General features: G+C 40.0%; 1 protein-coding gene across 2 annotated transcripts in view; it reads left to right on the forward strand.

Annotated features, from left to right (window-relative positions):
- SYNE1 (spectrin repeat containing nuclear envelope protein 1) overlaps positions 1–19,661 on the forward strand; it is a 528,817-nt gene that overhangs the window by 238,380 nt on the left and 270,776 nt on the right. For both annotated transcript variants that reach the window (XM_025384518.1, XM_025384520.1), the window contains 7 exons: positions 6,571–6,774; positions 8,099–8,306; positions 9,181–9,293; positions 10,920–11,125; positions 12,240–12,395; positions 16,374–16,665; positions 17,484–17,656. In XM_025384518.1, coding sequence (XP_025240303.1) covers positions 6,571–6,774; positions 8,099–8,306; positions 9,181–9,293; positions 10,920–11,125; positions 12,240–12,395; positions 16,374–16,665; positions 17,484–17,656 — 1,352 coding nt within the window. The remainder of the gene's footprint in view (positions 1–6,570; positions 6,775–8,098; positions 8,307–9,180; positions 9,294–10,919; positions 11,126–12,239; positions 12,396–16,373; positions 16,666–17,483; positions 17,657–19,661) is intronic.

Consider the following 19,661-nt stretch of genomic DNA (forward strand, 5'->3'; position numbering starts at 1 on the left):
ACATACACGCACCCCTATGTATACTCAAGGAAGTGTGAGAGGTGGCTTACCTTACCTCAAGGCAGAAGGATTCCAGCAGTGCCACCTGGAGAACGGGATATTTGTCCCCTGTATTTGGCAGGCATGGGAGTCTGATTTCTATCCCCCCAAGAATCCTAAAAGTGACAGACAGGCTGGCTAACTGCTGCTATATTTGCCAAAGGATAAATGACGGCTTGGGGAGACCTGCACCTGAAGGTTAGTTGGAGGTGAATGCTAGAGTGTGACCTCTGGCCCAAATATGAACCAGGAAAGGAAAAGAAAGGAAGAGACCACTATGTGAAGATATTATAGGTGGTCTAAGAAGGCTATCTGGGGGATAAACAGACCTTAGCAATGAGAAGTTAAAAAAAGGCCTACAGGCTGAGGAATGAGAAAGTAGCCAAAAACAGTGCACTGTCGTGTTTAGGGAACTTTAGTGGGAAGTGCAAGCATGAAAAAAGTCAGAAAAACCCACAGACCAAGGCCTATGGGAGGAGGAATGAATGCTAAACCTTGTCTGGCCTAGAGGGCACAGATGCCCATCCAGTGAGTCAGAACCCCTCACCTGCCTCCTGCCAGTCCAAGCCTACAGGAGAAAGGTGCCTTACACAGGGTGGCAGAATAGAAATAAAACGAAGGAAGAGAAAGAAAGACATTTACTCCCTTCCACACTATGGGCCTCCTGCTCCCAGCAGATCTGAAGTGGGGGGTAAGAATAAAAGCCTTCAATTTAAGTTAAGTTCAAAGTTTTCATTAACAAATAGGCCAGGATGTTTGAATTGTGGAATTGAGACTGTTTTTCAATGTATAGTGACTATATGTCCTTTGACTAACTAGGGGGCCATAGAAGTCGACCTTCCTGAGCTATATCATCCAGAGAAAAGAGAAGAACTGGCCCCACTCAATATTTTAAAGCAACAGTGGAGACAAAAATAAAATTGTTTTATGATAAAATCCTACAGTGATGTTTGCCCCAGACAGTGTTACATCTGAGCAGACAACGGGTGTTTCCAGGGAGTATCAAGAGCAGATTTTTGGTCACCACCTGGGAATTTTCAGTAGGTCTAGCTCTGCTTTCAGAATGCCCTCTCACGTCTTCCCTGGAACCTCAGTTAGAGCTGCCACTCTCCCATCCAGTGTTTTTTTTTTTTTTTTTTTTTTTTTTTTTTTTAAATTTATTTATTATTATTATACTTTAAGTTGTAGGGTACATGTGCATAACGTGCAGGTTTGTTACATATGTATACTTGTGCCATGTTGGTGTGCTGCACCCATCAACTCGTCATTTACATCAGGTATAACTCCCAATGCAATCCCTCCCCCCTCCCCCCTTCCCCCTCCCCATGATAGGCCCCTGTGTGTGATGTTCCCCTTCCTGAGTCCAAGTGATCTCATTGTTCAGTTCCCACCTATGAGTGAGAACATGCGGTGTTTGGTTTTCTGTTCTTGTGATAGTTTGCTAAGAATGATGGTTTCCAGCTGCATCCATGTCCCTACAAAGGACACAAACTCATCCTTTTTGATGGCTGCATAGTATTCCATGGTGTATATGTGCCACATTTTCTTAATCCAATCTGTCACTGATGGACATTTGGGTTGATTCCAAGTCTTTGCTATTGTGAATAGTGCTGCAATAAACATACGTGTGCATGTGTCTTTATAGCAGCATAATTTATAATCCTTTGGGTATATCCCCAGTAATGGGATGGCTGGGTCATATGGTACATCTAGTTCTAGATCCTTGAGGAATCGCCATACTGTGTTCCATAATGGTTGAACTAGTTTACAATCCCACCAATAGTGTAAAAGTGTTCCTATTTCTCCACATCCTCTCCAGCACCTGTTGTTTCCTGACTTTTTAATGATCGCCATTCTAACTGGTGTGAGATGGTATCTCATTGTGGTTTTGATTTGCATTTCTCTGATGGCCAGTGATGATGAGCATTTTTTCATGTGTCTGTTGGCTGTATGAATGTCTTCTTTTGAGAAATGTCTGTTCATATCCTTTGCCCACTTTTTGATGGGGTTGTTTGTTTTTTTCTTGTAAATTTGTTTGAGTTCTTTGTAGGTTCTGGATATTAGCCCTTTGTCAGATGAGTAGATTGCAAAAATTTTCTCCCATTCTGTAGGTTGCCTGTTCACTCTGATGGTAGTTTCTTTTGCTGTGCAGAAGCTTTTTAGTTTAATGAGATCCCATTTGTCAATTTTGGCTTTTGCTGCCGTTGCTTTTGGTGTTTTAGACATGAAGTCTTTGCCCATGCCTATGTCCTGAATGGTACTACCTAGGTTTTCCTCTAGGATTTTTATGGTATTAGGTCTAACATTTAAGTCTCTAATCCATCTTGAATTAATTTTCATATAAGGAGTAAGGAAAGGATCCAGTTTCAGCTTTCTACTTATGGCTAGCCAATTTTCCCAGCACCATTTATTAAATAGGGAATCCTTTCCCCATTTCTTGTTTCTCTCAGGTTTGTCAAAGACCAGATGGCTGTAGATGTGTGGTATTATTTCTGAGGACTCTGTTCTGTTCCATTGGTCTATATCTCTGTTTTGGTACCAGTACCATGCTGTTTTGGTTACTGTAGCCTTGTAGTATAGTTTGAAGTCAGGTAGCGTGATGCCTCCAGCTTTGTTCTTTTGACTTAGGATTGTCTTGGCAATGCGGGGTCTTTTTTGGTTCCATATGAACTTTAAAGCAGTTTTTTCCAATTCTGTGAAGAAAGTAATTGGTAGCTTGATGGGGATGGCATTGAATCTATAAATTACCTTGGGCAGTATGGCCATTTTCACGATACTGATTCTTCCTATCCATGAGCATGGTATGTTCTTCCATTTGTTTGTGTCCTCTTTGATTTCAGTGAGCAGTGGTTTGTAGTTCTCCTTGAAGAGGTCCTTTACATCCCTTGTAAGTTGGATTCCTAGGTATTTTATTCTCTTTGAAGCAATTGTGAATGGAAGTTCATTCCTGATTTGGCTCTCTGTTTGTCTGTTACTGGTGTATAAGAATGCTTGTGATTTTTGCACATTAATTTTGTATCCTGAGACTTTGCTGAAGTTGCTTATCAGCTTAAGGAGATTTTGGGCTGAGACAATGGGGTTTTCTAAATATACAATCATGTCATCTGCAAACAGGGACAGTTTGACTTCTTCTTTTCCTAACTGAATACCCTTGATTTCTTTCTCTTGCCTAATTGCCCTAGCCAGAACTTCCAACACTATGTTGAATAGGAGTGGTGAGAGAGGGCATCCCTGTCTTGTGCCAGTTTTCAAAGGGAATTTTTCCAGTTTTTGCCCATTCAGTATGATATTGGCTGTGGGTTTGTCATAAATAGCTCTTATTATTTTGAGGTACGTTCCATCAATACCGAATTTATTGAGCGTTTTTAGCATGAAGGGCTGTTGAATTTTGTCAAAAGCCTTTTCTGCATCTATTGAGATAATCATGTGGTTCTTGTCTTTGGTTCTGTTTATATGCTGGATTATGTTTATTGATTTGCGAATGTTGAACCAGCCTTGCATCCCAGGGATGAAACCCACTTGATCATGGTGGATAAGCTTTTTGATGTGTTGCTGAATCCGGTTTGCCAGTATTTTATTGAGGATTTTTGCATCGATGTTCATCAGGGATATTGGTCTAAAATTCTCTTTTTTTGTTGTGTCTCTGCCAGGCTTTGGTATCAGGATGATGTTGACCTCATAAAATGAGTTAGGGAGGATTCCCTCTTTTTCTATTGATTGGAATAGTTTCAGAAGGAATGGTACCAACTCCTCCTTGTACCTCTGGTAGAATTCAGCTGTGAATCCGTCTGGTCCTGGACTTCTTTTGGTTGGTAGGCTATTAATTATTGCCTCAATTTCAGAGCCTGCTATTGGTCTATTCAGGGATTCAACTTCTTCCTGGTTTAGTCTTGGAAGAGTGTAAGTGTCCAGGAAATTATCCATTTCTTCTAGATTTTCCAGTTTATTTGCGTAGAGGTGTTTATAGTATTCTCTGATGGTAGTTTGTATTTCTGTGGGGTCGGTGGTAATATCCCCTTTATCATTTTTAATTGCGTCGATTTGATTCTTCTCTCTTTTCTTCTTTATTAGTCTTGCTAGTGGTCTGTCAATTTTGTTGATCTTTTCATAAAACCAACTCCTGGATTCATTGATTTTTTGGAGAGTTTTTTGTGTCTCTATCTCCTTCAGTTCTGCTCTGATCTTAGTTATTTCTAGCCTTCTGCTAGCTTTCGAATGTGTTTGCTCTTGCTTCTCTAGTTCTTTTAATTGCGATGTTAGAGTGTCAATTTTAGATCTTTCCTGCTTTCTATTGTGGGCATTTAGTGCTATAAATTTCCCTCTACACACTGCTTTAAATGTGTCCCAGAGATTCTGGTATGTTGTATCTTTGTTCTCATTGGTTTCAAAGAACATCTTTATTTCTGCCTTCATTTCGTTATGTACCCAGTAGTCATTCAGGAGCAGGTTGTTCAGTTTCCATGTAGTTGAGCGGTTTTGATTGAGTTTCTTAGTCCTGAGTTCTAGTTTGATTGCACTGTGGTCTGAGAGACAGTTTGTTATAATTTCTGTTCTTGTACATTTGCTGAGGAGTGCTTTACTTCCAATTACATGGTCGATTTTGGAGTAAGTACGATGTGGTGCTGAGAAGAATGTATATTCTGTTGATTTGGGGTGGAGAGTTCTATAGATGTCTATTAGGTCTGCTTGCTGCAGAGATGAGTTCAATTCCTGGATATCCTTGTTCACTTTCTGTCTCGTTGATCTGTCTAATGTTGACAGTGGAGTGTTGAAGTCTCCCATTATTATTGTATGGGAGTCTAAGTCTCTTTGTAAGTCTCTAAGGACTTGCTTTATGAATCTGGGTGCTCCTGTATTGGGTGCATATATATTTAGGATAGTTAGCTCTTCCTGTTGAATTGATCCCTTTACCATTATGTAATGGCCTTCTTTGTCTCTTTTGATCTTTGATGGTTTAAAGTCTGTTTTATCAGAGACTAGTATTGCAACCCCTGCTTTTTTTTGTTCTCCATTTGCTTGGTAAGTCTTCCTCCATCCCTTTATTTGAGCCTATGTATGTCTCTGTGTGTGAGATGGGTCTCCTGAATACAGCAGACTGATGGGTCTTGACTCTTTATCCAGTTTGCCAGTCTGTGTCTTTTAATTGGAGCATTTAGTCCATTTACATTTAAGGTTAAGATTGTTATGTGTGAACTTGATCCTGCCATTATGATATTAACTGGTTATTTTGCTGGTTAGTTGATGCAGTTTCTTCCTAGCCTTGATGGTCTTTACATATTGGCATGTTTTTGCAATGGCTGGTACCGGTTGTTCCTTTCCATGTTGAGTGCTTCCTTCAGGGTCTCTTGTAAGGCAGGCCTAGTGGTGACAAAATCTCTAAGCATTTGCTTATCTGTAAAGGATTTTATTTCTCCTTCACTTATGAAACTTAGTTTGGCTGGATATGAAATTCTGGGTTTAAAATTCTTTTCTTTAAGAATGTTGAATATTGGCCCCCACTCTCTTCTGGCTTGGAGAGTTTGTGCCGAGAGAGCTGCTGTGAGTCTGATGGGCTTCCCTTTGTGGGTAACCCGAGCTTTCTCTCTGGCTGCCCTTAAGATTTTTTCCTTCATTTCAACTTTGGTGAATCTGGCAATTATGTGTCTTGGAGTTGCTCTTCTCGAGAAGTATCTTTGTGGCGTTCTCTGTATTTCCTGGATTTGAATGTTGGCCTGCCCTACTAGGTTGGGGAAGTTCTCCTGGATGATATCCTGAAGAGTGTTTTCCAAGTTGGTTCCATTTTCCCCCTCACTTTCAGGCACCCCAATCAGACGTAGATTTGGTCTTTTTACATAATCCCATACTTCTTGCAGGCTTTGTTCATTTCTTTTTCTTCTTTTTTCTTTTGGTTTCTCTTCTCGCTTCATTTCATTCATTTGATCCTCAATCGCAGATACTCTTTCTTCCAGTTGATCGAGTCAGTTACTGAAGCTTGTGCATTTGTCACGTATTTCTCGTGTCATGGTTTTCATCTCTTTCATTTCGTTTATGACCTTCTCTGCATTAATTACTCTAGCCATCAATTCTTCCACTTTTTTTTCAAGATTTTTAGTTTCTTTGCGCTGGGTACGTAATTCCTCCTTTAGCTCTGAGAAATTTGATGGACTGAAGCCTTCTTCTCTCATCTCGTCAAAGTCATTCTCCGTCCAGCTTTGATCCGTTGCTGGCGATGAACTGCGCTCCTCAGTTGAAAATGCAGAAATCACCGGTCTTCTGTGTCGCTCGCGCTGGGAGTTGGAGACGAGAGCTGTTCCTATTCGGCCATCTTGCTCCGCCCCCCTCCCATCCAGTGTTAATACAATCCTTCCTCTTTCTATTTGCCTGTCACTTCATATGTTTGGCAACTGTGTCCACTGATTTTCCTTCTTGTAAAGGCATATTAGCATTGGAGCTGGCTTCCATGATGAGACTTGTGTGGCTTTGAACAATTACATGAACAGAATTTCTACTGAATGAGTGGAGATCTTGATGAAATCTTGCTTGGTTATTTAGTTTATAGAAGCAGACTTAAGACAGAAACTGGAGCATGCCAAAGAAATAACTGAAGTAGCAAAAGGAACCCTGAAGGATTTCACTGCTCAAAGTACACAAGTGGAGAAGTTTATTAATGACATAACGACATGGCTCGCAAAAGTGGAAGAATCGTTGATGAACTGTGCCCAAACTGACACTTGTGAAGGATTGAAAAAAGTCAAGGTAGGTAATAAACTATCATTAAGTGCTTCCATTCGAATGGTGATAGTAGTTCTCCTGTTTTGTGGTAACTATAATAAAAAATATAACCTCTGCTCTGAGTTACCCATATGAACACCAGACCAACTTATTTATGACATTGACCACAGCAAAGTAAGCAATGAAGAACTGAATGCAGGTGTTCAGAAATAAAAAATGAATACCTTGAAAATAGAAAGCATGTGTTGCTGTAGCACCAGCTCATAGTCTACACTTGTTTAAAGTTTTTTTTTTCTTTTTTATAAAAGGGTGGAGCCTGTGGAAGAGCTATTTGACTTCCACAAATTTTCAGACTTGAGTATTCGATAGTTTTTCATCACTTAATTATATTTATTGGCCACTATGCCTGCTTTCATCCAGAGAATGTATATTGTTTGAAAAAGAAGAAGTTGAGAAAACATTACATTTCCATATTTTCTATTTTTTTATTTTTATTTTTTGAGATGGAGTCTTGCTTTGTCACCCAGGCTGGAGTGCAGTGGCACAATCTGGGCTCACTGCAACCTCCCCTCCCAGGTTTAAGTGATTCTCCTACCACAGCCTCCCCAGTAGCTGGGATTACAGGCACCCACCACCATGCCCAGCTAAGTTTTGTATTTTTAGTAGAGATGGGGTTTCATCATGTTGGCCAGGCTGGTCTTGAACTCCTGACCTCAAGTGATCCACCGGCCTCAGCCTCCCAAAGTTTTGGGATTATGGGTGTGAGCCACCTCCTGGCCCATTTTCATGTTTTCTATCCATATTAATAGATAATATTCCTAATCAGCTATCTGTAAAGGACATGCATTGAGTTGACTTTTCAACAAATGCATTTGTTCTCTTTTAGCGTATTTCCTTACTGTACTAGAAACTGAGGTTTTTTGTTTTTGTTTTTGTTTTTTTGTCTTTAAATTAACTACTGGTGCTTTTGGTAAGCCTGTGACTCTGAAACAAAGTTTAAGTGTCTCACTGAAGAATGTGAACTGTGATGGTCTCTAATCAATTGATTAAACCCAAGATCATGGACTGGAATCTATAAGGACCTATTCAGTTTGCTTGAAATGCTAGATGACACCTCATCTCCTAACTACTTCCCAACAGCTGTTTGTTCCCAAGGAGAACTTGGCAAAATTCTGAAAGAATCAATACAGATCTAGTACAAGTACCCAAAAACTTGCACCAAAATGTATACACCACGGAGTGGATTCAACAATGTCAATTTCAGATTGTAAAAAAGTACCATAGTGAAGTAAATGGAGTATTTCTCTCAAGTTATGAATATCCTTCACAATTTACTTTTATTCTGTAGGATATACAAAAAGAACTTCAAAGTCAACAAAGCAATATCAGCTCCACCCAAGAAAATCTCAATAGCTTGTGCCGCAAGTACCACTCAGCTGAGTTAGAGAACCTAGGCTGTGCAATGACAGGTCTGATAAAGAAACATGAAGCCGTGAGCCAGTTGTGCTCCAAAACCCAGGCCAGCCTGCAGGAATCTCTGGAAAAACACTTCAGTGGTGAGTTCTGAGGGGCCTTAGCGTGAGAAGTTTGTTTCCGAGAAAGAATCCAAACCAAATGCTGCCTAGAAACTGCCAGCAAAAGTTTGAGGAAACTTTCCAGAAGGGTATCATTTCAAATTCATTTGTGCTTTGCGATTCAGGCAATAGAAGTGCTGTGCTGGAGGCTCTCACACTATGCAGAATTTTTTCTTTCTTTTTCCTCTTTTTCCCAAGAAAGCAAGAGTCCACTAACTTGATGGTTCTGAATTTCATCTGCATTTTCTCTATATAGCTCATGTGTGTGGAAAATTACTTCCACTGCTCAAGTGGCCAGCAGCCACTGTCCAAACAACTATTGAAATTTTTTATGCCATGATGAAGTGACACAATAAACTTGGATGTTGGAAGAAGCCATGAAACAGGGGCAGCAATAGGGGCCAGGAAATTGCCCGTCCTGTGGCCCTGCCTCTGCTTTCCACACAGCGGTGCCTGACATGGATCCATCATGACTCCCCAAAAGAGGAGGTGGTTCCTCCCTTTGCCATCAAAATGGCTTTAATGTCCCTGGAGCATTTCTCTCCTTGCACTTTTACATATTCAGGCAATTAATTATTTTTCTTGACCAAAAGAAAAAACACAACAGGATATTAGACATTCTAGGAATATACATTTCTTTTTAGTCTTTCCTCTGAGATAACTTCTCAGTTCTACCATGAACATTCACGGCTGTAGATCATACTGTATTACTTTATTATTTTCTTTCTGGAATATTTTGTAAGGCAAGAGGAAATGAGCTAAAGGTCAGAAATAATCCATTGTGGTAATGCTGGGAGCCCATTCAATGTTTTAGATTGACTCCTGATTTTTTTTTTTTTTTTTTTTTTCCCAAAAGAGTCTATGCAGGAATTCCAAGAATGGTTTTTGGCAGCAAAGGCATCGGCAAAAGAATCATCAGATCGCACTGGTGACAGCAAAGTTCTAGAAGCAAAGCTCCATGACCTTCAGGTATAAAAGTTGACATCCTTTTTCTTCTTCCCCAAAATGTACTCAAGTGCCTGTAGGCAGACCTAAGTTATCTTATTTCTCAAATCTTATCTGAGCCAATCTTCTCCTTGTTCCTAACAGAATTCGGCTGATTGAGTCAGAAGGAAATAGATAACATGATAAGTATGTTGAGAAATAAGTTGGGGCTACAGAATTTCCAGATCCCTTTCTCTCTCTTTTTAGCCTATTGACAATTCTTTGGAGTTCATTCTAAACTAAACCTAGTTTTAATTTTTATAACAATAAGAGTATAATAATTATATCTATGTTATATGACTATTGTGGAGGAGTTTTAAAAAGAAGAAGAAATGGTTTGTGTTTTTTAGTACCTTATTGTCTATATTTAGAGATAGGATATATTCAAACTAAAATAATAGATATTACAGGTTTTATAGGTTTTACTGACTGAAAATGTATGACCTCAAGAAGGAGAAGGCTGTGGTGAAGTAGAGTTAAGAAATGATTTGCAGAAGAATAGGCTCAAGTTAGGTTTTGGCCAAGCTTGTCAAGCGGCTAATCTGAGTAAAGTACTATGTTAAGTATTATGAAAAGAAATCTTTTTTTTTTCTGAGGTGGATTCTCACTCTGTCACCCAGGCTGGAGTGCAATGACACGATTTCCGTTCACTGCAACCTCTTCCTTCTGAGTTCAAGTGATTCTCCTGCCTCAGTCTCCCAAGTAACCGGGATTACAGGTGTATGCCAGCATGCCCAGCTAATTTTTGTATTTTTAGTAGAGACGATGTTTCACCATGTAAGCCAGGCTGGTCTCAAACTCCTGACCTCAGGTGATCCACCCGCCTCGGGGTCCCAAAGTGCTGGTTACAGGCATGAGCCACCGTACTCAGCCAAAAGAAATCATTTTAAAAACTAATGAGAACCATGAGGATTTTGTGACTAATAGGGGATTACAATAATGTTGATAATTCATTAGATTAGAAGTTACGATAGAAAGATTGTTATAGTAAAGGACACTGGTTTTTCAGGAGGTGTGGAGAATTCAAATGTAGAATTGTCTCCTTTTAAGCTTGAGATGTAACAAACTCCACAAAGAAGTGTCTGAGTAACAGTTGAGATGCCACTCTAGAGCTCTGGGGAGAGGCAGGGCCAGCCCTGGACTCTGGAATTCTTTTACTTTGTTAAAGCCCTGCCCAAGCATAGATTTTCCAAGAAAGAGATGCAGACCAAGAAAAGAAAAGACCTGAGGATTTTGTATGCAGGGTGGATCAGGGGAGGGGCTGGAGGCAGCTAACCAGGTAGAGGATCTCACATGAACCCTGGGAGACATTGGAAACTAGACCATGTTGGTACAGTGAGAATGGGGAGAGACTGAGAACAAGACCTTGGTGAGAACGTCCTCGGTTCCAGCTCAGCCTTGTTTACACTATGTCCTCAGTGGTTCCAGTGGCTGGCTGACACCATTCTCAATGAGGAGCCTTGGTTGTATCCAATTGTATGCATCATTTTTACTCCAGCCTTGTTAAGCTTTTTCCCTTTGGACTCTGTTTTTCTTCTCCTGCTCTACTATTTCAGCTCACAATTGTAATGCATAGTCCCATGCACCTATTACCTTTATTTCCCGAAACAGAACATTTTGGACTCAGTCAGTGATGGGCAGAGCAAACTTGATGCGGTGACTCAAGAAGGACAAACTTTGTACGCACATTTGTCTAAACAAATTGTCAGTAGCATTCAGGAACAAATTACAAAGGCCAATGAAGAGTTTCAAGCATTTCTGAAACAGTGCCTTAAAGATAAGCAAGCTCTTCAAGACTGTGCTTCAGAACTTGGAAGGTAGGTTACGTTAACAAACATAGATTTCATCATACACCAAGTGTGTTTTTAAAGGCTTAGAGAAAAGAGTCCTGTGAATAAACAAATAACGTTTGACACTGTGAGTTTAAATTATAATAAGCTTTGATCATAAACACAGGTTGATACTAGGGCAATAATCAATTTTTCAGACTCTGAAGTTGTGACTTGGCTTTTTTTAATATAGAGAAAACAAACTATATTTACTAGTAATTGAAAATTATATAAATGCATATAATTTTTGTTTATTTGGTTCACCGATGTATAAAGCTCTGACACCTCAATTTTTAAATTATACAAGGCTTTTCCTTGTATACACTTCATTTGGGACAGAGTCATAGCAGAAAACAACGATTGAAGTCTGTGAATCTAGAGACCAATAAGGAATATATGTCATTATGGTGAATACACAATTAGAAAGGGAGAAAAAGCCACTTACGACTAGGGTGAGAAAAGATATCAGTAGAATGTAATTGCCTCTCTGATGCAGAATAATTTGCCTGACTCTTGTCCAGCTTTCTTGGAGAGCTTACATTGTTTCCAAAACTTAGAGCTCTTGAGCTATATTTGAAAATCCCTTAAGAAACAAAGACACAAAGGCCACTTTCCCTTGTCTTCCCAGGGCTTCCATTGCCCTACTTATTCACTGGCCCCAACTCAAGGGTCTTTGTAGTAAGTCACGAAATTAAGTGCACATTGACATGGGAATGTAATCTTGTTGGCAATTACCAGCTGTGAAATCAATTCATATCCATTGGCCCCATTTCAGGGGTCTTCGTAGTAAGACATAAAATTAAGTGCTCATTGACATGGGAATGTAATCTTGTTGGCAATTACCAGCTATGAAATCAATTCTGCTAGGTGAGATGATTCTTTTCCTGCCTGGATCTCGAAAGAAATTGTCATGACTGTCACTTTGTTATTAAAATAAGTGATAATTTGGGTGGGTTAGTTGTTAAGTTTTGTTCTGTTTTAGTAACTTGAACATTCCTGAAATCTTAATTGCCATTTAAAAGACATTGTGACCCCAGCTATTAAAACTAATTTATCATAACAAACGTGTAAGAATTTCTCTAAGGCATTTTCTTTTCCTTAGCTTTGAAGATCAGCACAGAAAACTGAACTTATGGATCCATGAAATGGAAGAAAGGTTCAATACAGAAAACTTGGGAGAGAGTAAACAGCACATTCCTGAGAAGAAAAATGAAGTTCATAAAGTTGAAATGTTTTTGGGAGAACTGCTGGCTGCGAGGTATGGTCCAGAAATGGAGCAGGTCCTTTAACTCTTACCATGTTTTAGACTAGTTGGTTGATTGTTTGGTTTGGTTTTGATTGGTTGGTTAGTTGGTTTGTTGATGGTGGTTTGTGCCTGTCCTTGAATGTCTGGAATACAAAGGCCATGCTGCACTCTTTGCAGCAGTGCAATATTCTGGTTAGAGTACAGGATGGAAGTAAGAAGCTCATCTGCATTCCAGATCCAACTCCTGTTTGTTCAATGAATTGGGCAGGTCACTTATCTCCTGTCACTCTTAATTTTAGCCTTTAAACATTGCGTTAATAATACTGTGCTTTCCTCTCTGGGGTTATTTTGAGGATCAGTTAACATAACGTGAAGCTGATATGAAGGAAAGAAAACCACAAATTCACACTGACTGTAAAGATAAAAAAATGAGTGCTGGCAGGGCGCGGTGGCTCATGCCTGTAATCCCAGCACTTTGGGAGGCCAAGGTGGAAAGATCACCTGAGGTCAGAAGTTCGAGACCAGGCTGGCCACATGGTGAAACGCTGTCTCTACTAAAAATACAAAAATTAGCCAGGCGCGGTTGCGGGCACCTGTAATTCCAGCTACTCAGGAGGCTGAGGCAGGAGAATTGCTTGAATCCGGGAGGCAAAGATTGCAGTGAGCCAAGGTCGTGCCACTGCACTCCAGCAGTAGTGACAGAGTGAGACTCTATCTCAAAACAAAACAAAACAAAACAAAACAAAGAAAAGAAAAGAAAAAAACGAGTACTGTATATGTCAATTTTCATATGTTATTCACACATTTCAGCTTCCAGTTTCATTTCCCACCCACCCATCCTTTAATCTTAATAAACTGAAAGGTTTGGTCAAGTCTGACTTTCTTTGTGGTCCCTGTTCCCAACTACAGTATTTATCTCTTCATTGCTTCCCACTGAGAAAATATTTCTGGCTCCTTTCCCAGGCAAAGTTCCCCGATCTGTGCTTTTGACCCTACCACACTGAGGGCTTTGCTCCCACATTTGTGCTCCACCTCTGGCATTTTCAGTTGCTTGCTGTCCTTTGGAAGATAGGGCACTTTCCACAGGGAAGTGCAGCTTGGCTTCAGCTCGTTGGGCTCCTTAACTGTCCTCTTAAAGAGCCAGTGCATTTATGTGAGAAGCAGAAGAGGATAGCACCCACTCTACTTTATCAAATAAGTCAGAAACAAGAATATTATAAATCATTCTACTATAAAGACACATGCAAGTGTATGTTTATTGCAGCACTGTTCACAATAGCAAAGACTTGGAACCACCCCAAATGCCCATCATTGATAGACTGGATAAAGAAAATGTGGCACATATACACCATACAATACTATGCAGCCTTAAAAAAGGATGAGTTCATGTCCTTTGCAGGGACATGGATGAAGCTGGAAACCGTCATTCTCAGCAAACTAACAGAGGAACAGAAAACCAAACACTGTGTGTTCTCACTCATAAGTAGGAGTTAAACAATGAGAACACATGGACACAGGGAGGGGAACATCACACACCGGGACCTGTCAGGGGGTGGGGGGCTAGGAGAAGGATAGCATTAGGAGAAATACCCTAATGTAGATGACAGGTTGAAGGCTGCAGCAAACCATCATGGCACTTGTATACCTATGTAACAAACCTGCACATTCTGCACATGTATCCCAGAACTTAAAGCATAATAATAATAATAATAATAATAAAAAGAAATTCCAGAATTCAAATCATAGTCATTCTCTGTTTCCACTGAGTCCTCTTTTTAGTCAAACATGCCCAGTAGTCCTTGTCTTGAAAAACAAACATACAAACAAATGCACAAAAGAACCCATGCTGATGACAACTTGTTGGTGTGCTAGTTTGATGACTACTATAAATTGTCCCTGAAAGACACTGGAACATCTTGAAGAGCCCTTACTATAGTGTAAGCTCTTCATTTACTCTATGCACCCCAATTTCCAGCTATGAGTTTCTCAAAATCAGGGACTTAAGATCTATATCATTTCTATTCATTATCTAGTATGGTGACAGAAAAATACAAAATGTTCACTGAATTAACAGAATAATAGCATCATTGCAGCCATATAACTTTCTGAAAACTACGTTGCACTTAAATTTTGCTTTTTAAATGTTGACTCGTGTCTAGATAACAATAGAACACACCCAGTCCTACTTCCTTTCTTCCAGATGTTTTAAATGGCTTTCCATCTTCTCAGCTTTTATTTCTTCTCTACAGACTGCTCATTACCTTCCTCTGTATCTGCTTCTCCTGCCATCATTACACCAAAACTGCATTAGAGAAAGTGGCCCAAATAGACTTCATCACCAAATTCAAGGTCTTTTATGTTCCTCTTTGTTTTTCTAATAATTGCAACTTTTTTGGCATTGATAAGCATGCAATCCTTCTTGCAGTTTCACTCTCTGATATTCCAGGACCAGATGCTAAGAGACCTTAGGTGTGCTTGTTTCTGGGTTCTTTCCCTCCAGCCTGGCCACTTCTGCAGACAATCCTAACACACTTTTCTGGTCACTCGGGTTCTCCACTGGGCCACCTGACTTCTTTCACTGGCTTGCTGCTTGCTCCTCCCAGTCTTCTAGATTTCTTTTCACCATAATATTTCACTACTTGAAATATTTTAAGGAAATACCCTGTATAAAAGTACTTCAGTTTAAGACTCATTGAATTTTTATGATGCATTAGCAATTTATCTCATAATAAGAAAGGAACTCTCTTTTCCTGAATTATTATTTAAGTCACATCTTTGCTTAAGCTACCTTCTTGTCTCACCAAACAGATAACAGGTATAATAAATGCCTTTTAGAGTAGGTGTTATTTTATTTTATTTTATTTTATTTTATAAGTTCCAGGGTACATGTGCAGGATGTGCAAATTTGTTAAAGAGTAAATGTCTTGTTGTATAACTCTTTGCAGAACTCAGGGTGGCCCATAGGACATACTTGGATAGTAGCCATTCCAAAAAACTTTGAAACATTCCATTTTCACAAGAGATTTGCTTTGTGTTCTTTTTCTAGTAGTCACAACAGTTTATGTTAAGACATCTCATGCTACTCTCTGGTATCCTGGGCTTCTTCCTGGGAAATGTGCAGATAAGAATTTCAGAACTCTGTAAAATGGGAATAAAACCAACTGTGCCACAAAGTGATTATGTTTTTCCCTTGATCTAATTAGCATGGCTCCAAATTAAGATGCACTCAATACCCAAGATATAACAAGAAAACTTTTAAGCACTCCTACAACGACTTTTTGAAAGAACATTTTTTTTCCCACTTAGTCTCTGCCCAATATTGTGTTAGGTCTTGGGAACATAAGATGAATATAATGGCCCTGGCGTTTAGAAAGTGAAAGCCTTTTGGATTGAGATAGTCAGTATACATGGCGATAGAGCAAGACAAGGAGCAGAGGGCACAAGGAGGTCCCACATTCTCCACCCACCCTGAGTTGGGATGCTCCTGGGGATGTGATGCCTGCACCGAGCTTTGAACAGGCAACTAGGAATGCAACAGTGTTGAGCAGAAGGGTTTTCATAAAGGAGGAATCTCCATGTAGATACAAGACAGCAGCGGTTTTGAGAATTTCAGGGAGCTTTTTCATCATCTGACCATTAAATAGGAATGGAGAGATGCTACAGAGAAGCCTGGAGAGGCAGCTGAGCCCATTTTCTGAACTGAATTTCTGGAAATACGGTAAGTAATACGGTAGGCTCCACCACTGCTATTTGGATGCAGGCACAGCACAGACTGAATGGTATCCCCGAGTGGGTACTGACAACATTAAGAGAGAACATAAGAGAATGAAATAGCCAGGTCAGTTCCCAGCGTCTTTATTTAAAAGGCATGTCAGCTATGAGCCTGTGTCTGGTTACTGCTCCAATATCAACAATTGTTTGTCGCTCCCCTGCACTCCAGAATGTTGGAATTAATTTTCTTTTCTTTTTTCTTTTTTGCCTTTTTTTCAGAGAGTCTCTTGATAAGCTTTCCCAGAGAGGGCAGCTTCTGAGTGAAGAAGGCCACGGTGCTGGGCAGGAGGGCCGCCTGTGTTCCCAGCTCCTCACAAGCCACCAGAACCTACTTAGAATGACCAAAGAGAAACTGCGGAGCTGCCAGGTTGCCCTTCAGGAGCATGAAGCCCTGGAGGAAGCACTGCAGAGCATGTGGTCCTGGGTGAAGGCCATTCAGGACAGACTGGCCTGTGCAGAGAGCACTCTGGGGAGCAAAGACACCCTGGAGAAACGGCTGTCGCAAATACAGGTACATGCGACACCAGCCAGACACTGACAACTGCTGAATGTTAATTTGATTAGATTCACAAGTGCTTGTGTTGTGTCCTACTTGTTCTGTAAGCCTCTAAATGAGGATTGTGTGGGCAAAATGGAGAAACTGGGCAAAAAGGATATGGAGGCATCATTTTTCCCCCTCTGTAAGGAAACATTGTTGTTTTAATAGCTTTAAATAATTTTAAATTTGATTTAGTAAATATTCAGCAAGCGTTACTGAATATCTACTCTCCTCCAAGCACTCTGCAAGTTGCTGGGAATATAGAGATAAAAGTTAGGCCCCGTTTTCTAGGAGTTCACAGTCTAGGGGAAGACATCAATTCGTAAATTGCTACTTTCAATACAGTGCGTGTGTAGGGGCCATGATTGAAGCCATCAAGGGTATATTGAAAGCACAGAGGAGATCACCAACCCAGACTATAGCCAATGAAGGTGACCCTGAAAGAGATAAATTAGCCAGGCAATTAATGTAGGGGACTGCTGAGTTTTAGACAGGTGTGTCTTCATTTTCAAAAGAATTTATTGTGACTCTTTGAAACTGAAGTCAATAAAATTATACTTTCTAGGTTAGTGGCCCAAAGTTTTCTAAGAATTTATATTGGAATTAATCTTTGACTCCTAGACTCCTGGATACCAATTTTAAGTAAATATTATATTGCAATAAGGCCCAGAGTTTGTTGTTTTCATTTTGAGATAAGTATTCCTACCTCAATTCTTATGGAAAACTACCTTTTTTAAAATAGAAGCAGTTTTTTACATGCCTCCTGATGTGTATTCTTTCTTCCTTCCCAGGATATTCTCCTGATGAAAGGGGAAGGGGAAGTTAAGTTGAATATGGCCATCGGCAAAGGGGAACAGGCCTTGAGAAGTAGCAACAAAGAAGGTCAGAGGGTGATTCAGACTCAGCTAGAGACCCTTAAAGAAGTGTGGGCTGACATCATGAGCTCCTCCATCCATGCTCAAAGGTACAGAACCTACTTTTAGTGTTTATTTGTCTAAGTCCAATGCAGTGACTTAGTAAAATGATGGAGCAGTGCTGAGGTCTCCTGGGGTGGAATTCCCAACCATGTTACTGTAGCTTGCTGTAGGCATGACTGTCTTTGTCTAAGTTGTGTTTTCCATAGGGCGATGACTGGTTTTTGCTTGTTAGCTTGCTTTGTTTCTGTGTTCCTGCTGCATTTATAAAATATTTAACTCTCCCCTATTATCTCTCATGGAATCTTACATGACATGGGCTCAGTAAAACATCTCCTCTCAAGCCATCAAAGCAAGAATATATGGTTCTTTCATAACTTGATACATTTTAGCTTAAGGAACATATGGAAAATTAAGCTATTGGCAGCTGTTGAGCTTAATTGTAAATCTATTCTTCAACTAAAAGTCATACCACCCCCATTTACATTATAGGAAATGGGAAGCATGGTTTTGATTGTCACAGTGATGAGGGAATATCCCCGGCATTTAGTGACCGAGGCACAGAGAGCTCATATCCTACAAAGTGTGGAACATTCTCACACAACCAACAGTCAATCCATCTGGAATAGAGCCCAGCTGTAGAGCCTCTGTCGAAAATCACCTGTACCAGACACTGACGAGGAAGTAGGGAAGCCCTTGATTGTTATACCAGGTGGTGTTTTTGCTGTTGTTGTAATTATAAGTGAGAGGTTTCTACCTACCTCCCTCTTCTCAAAATATCCATAAATAATCTGGCTCATTTGTTGGACAAATGACCATCAGAATTACGGTAAAAAAGAACCATATTCTGATGGTTATATATCCTGTTAGATCATTGACAAACTGGGTGCCCAATGTGATCATAACAAAATAGATGAATAGAAGATTAAAGATCATACAGAGAAGGGAATAACAGACACTGGTGACTCCTTGAGGGTGGAAGGTTGGAGGATGGAGAGGAGCAGCAAAAAATAACTGTCATGTACCAGGCTTAGTACATGGGCAATGAAATAATCTGTGCAGCAAACCCCCATGACACGAGTTTACCTGTACAGCAACTCTGCACAGGTACCCTTGAACCTACCATAACATTTAAAAAATCTTTAAAGAAGATTCAAGTTTATTACAAAGCAAAACAAAAATAACACTACAGTTATCCACAGCAATATAAACAAAAATTCCTGGTTACAACTAGCAACTTGGAGGTTTTGTTTTGTCGTTGTTGTTGTTTTCACTTTTTCCTTTAATATGGAGCATAGGCAGTGACTCTCAAGGTCAGCAGGACTTTGCATCTTAGTAATAACTCACAATGGTCAGCAAAGAAAAAAAAATCAGATGCTATGGTTGTCTTAGTTTATATCATAGACTGCTGGAGCGTGAACTAAGCTTCCAGAGGCTTGGCTTAGGCCAGTGTCCTAAAAGTTCATAAGAATATGGGTAGATAGTTTTCAGATGTTAGAATAAGATGTTACATGCAGGAAGCAGACTCTGGTCCTTGACTCCACTGTTTCAGCAAGAAATTAAATTTGACAGTGACATATTGAGCAATAGCAATGTTCAAATTATTCTGTTAAAATAATAAAATAAAACAGAAAGGTTTTTGCCCTCTAAAAGCTCAGACACTAGCATAGGATGTATTTTGGAATACTCTGACTCAGACTATGTTACTAACCATTTTCAAAATGCACTGCGGGGCTGTAGAAGAATGCAGAGTCTTAGTGGCTCACACCTGTAATCCCAGCACTTTGGGAGGCTGAGGTAGGCAGATTGCTTAAGCCTAGGAGTTTGAAACTAGGTTGGGCAACAGGGCAAAAATATGTCTCTACAAAATATGCAAAAAGTATACGAAGTCACAGTCAAAATTCAAAAGAAGAAAAAAAGAATACAAAAATTAGCCAGGCGTGGTGGCACGCACTTGTAGTCCCAGCCACTCGGGAGGCTGAGGTGGGAGGATCACCTGATCTGGGGAGACAGAGGTTGCAATGAGCTATATGATTGCACCTCAGCACTCCAGCC

Source organism: Theropithecus gelada, chromosome 4 (genome assembly GCF_003255815.1).
Source record: "Theropithecus gelada isolate Dixy chromosome 4, Tgel_1.0, whole genome shotgun sequence".
Classification (NCBI taxonomy): Eukaryota; Metazoa; Chordata; class Mammalia; order Primates; family Cercopithecidae; genus Theropithecus; species Theropithecus gelada.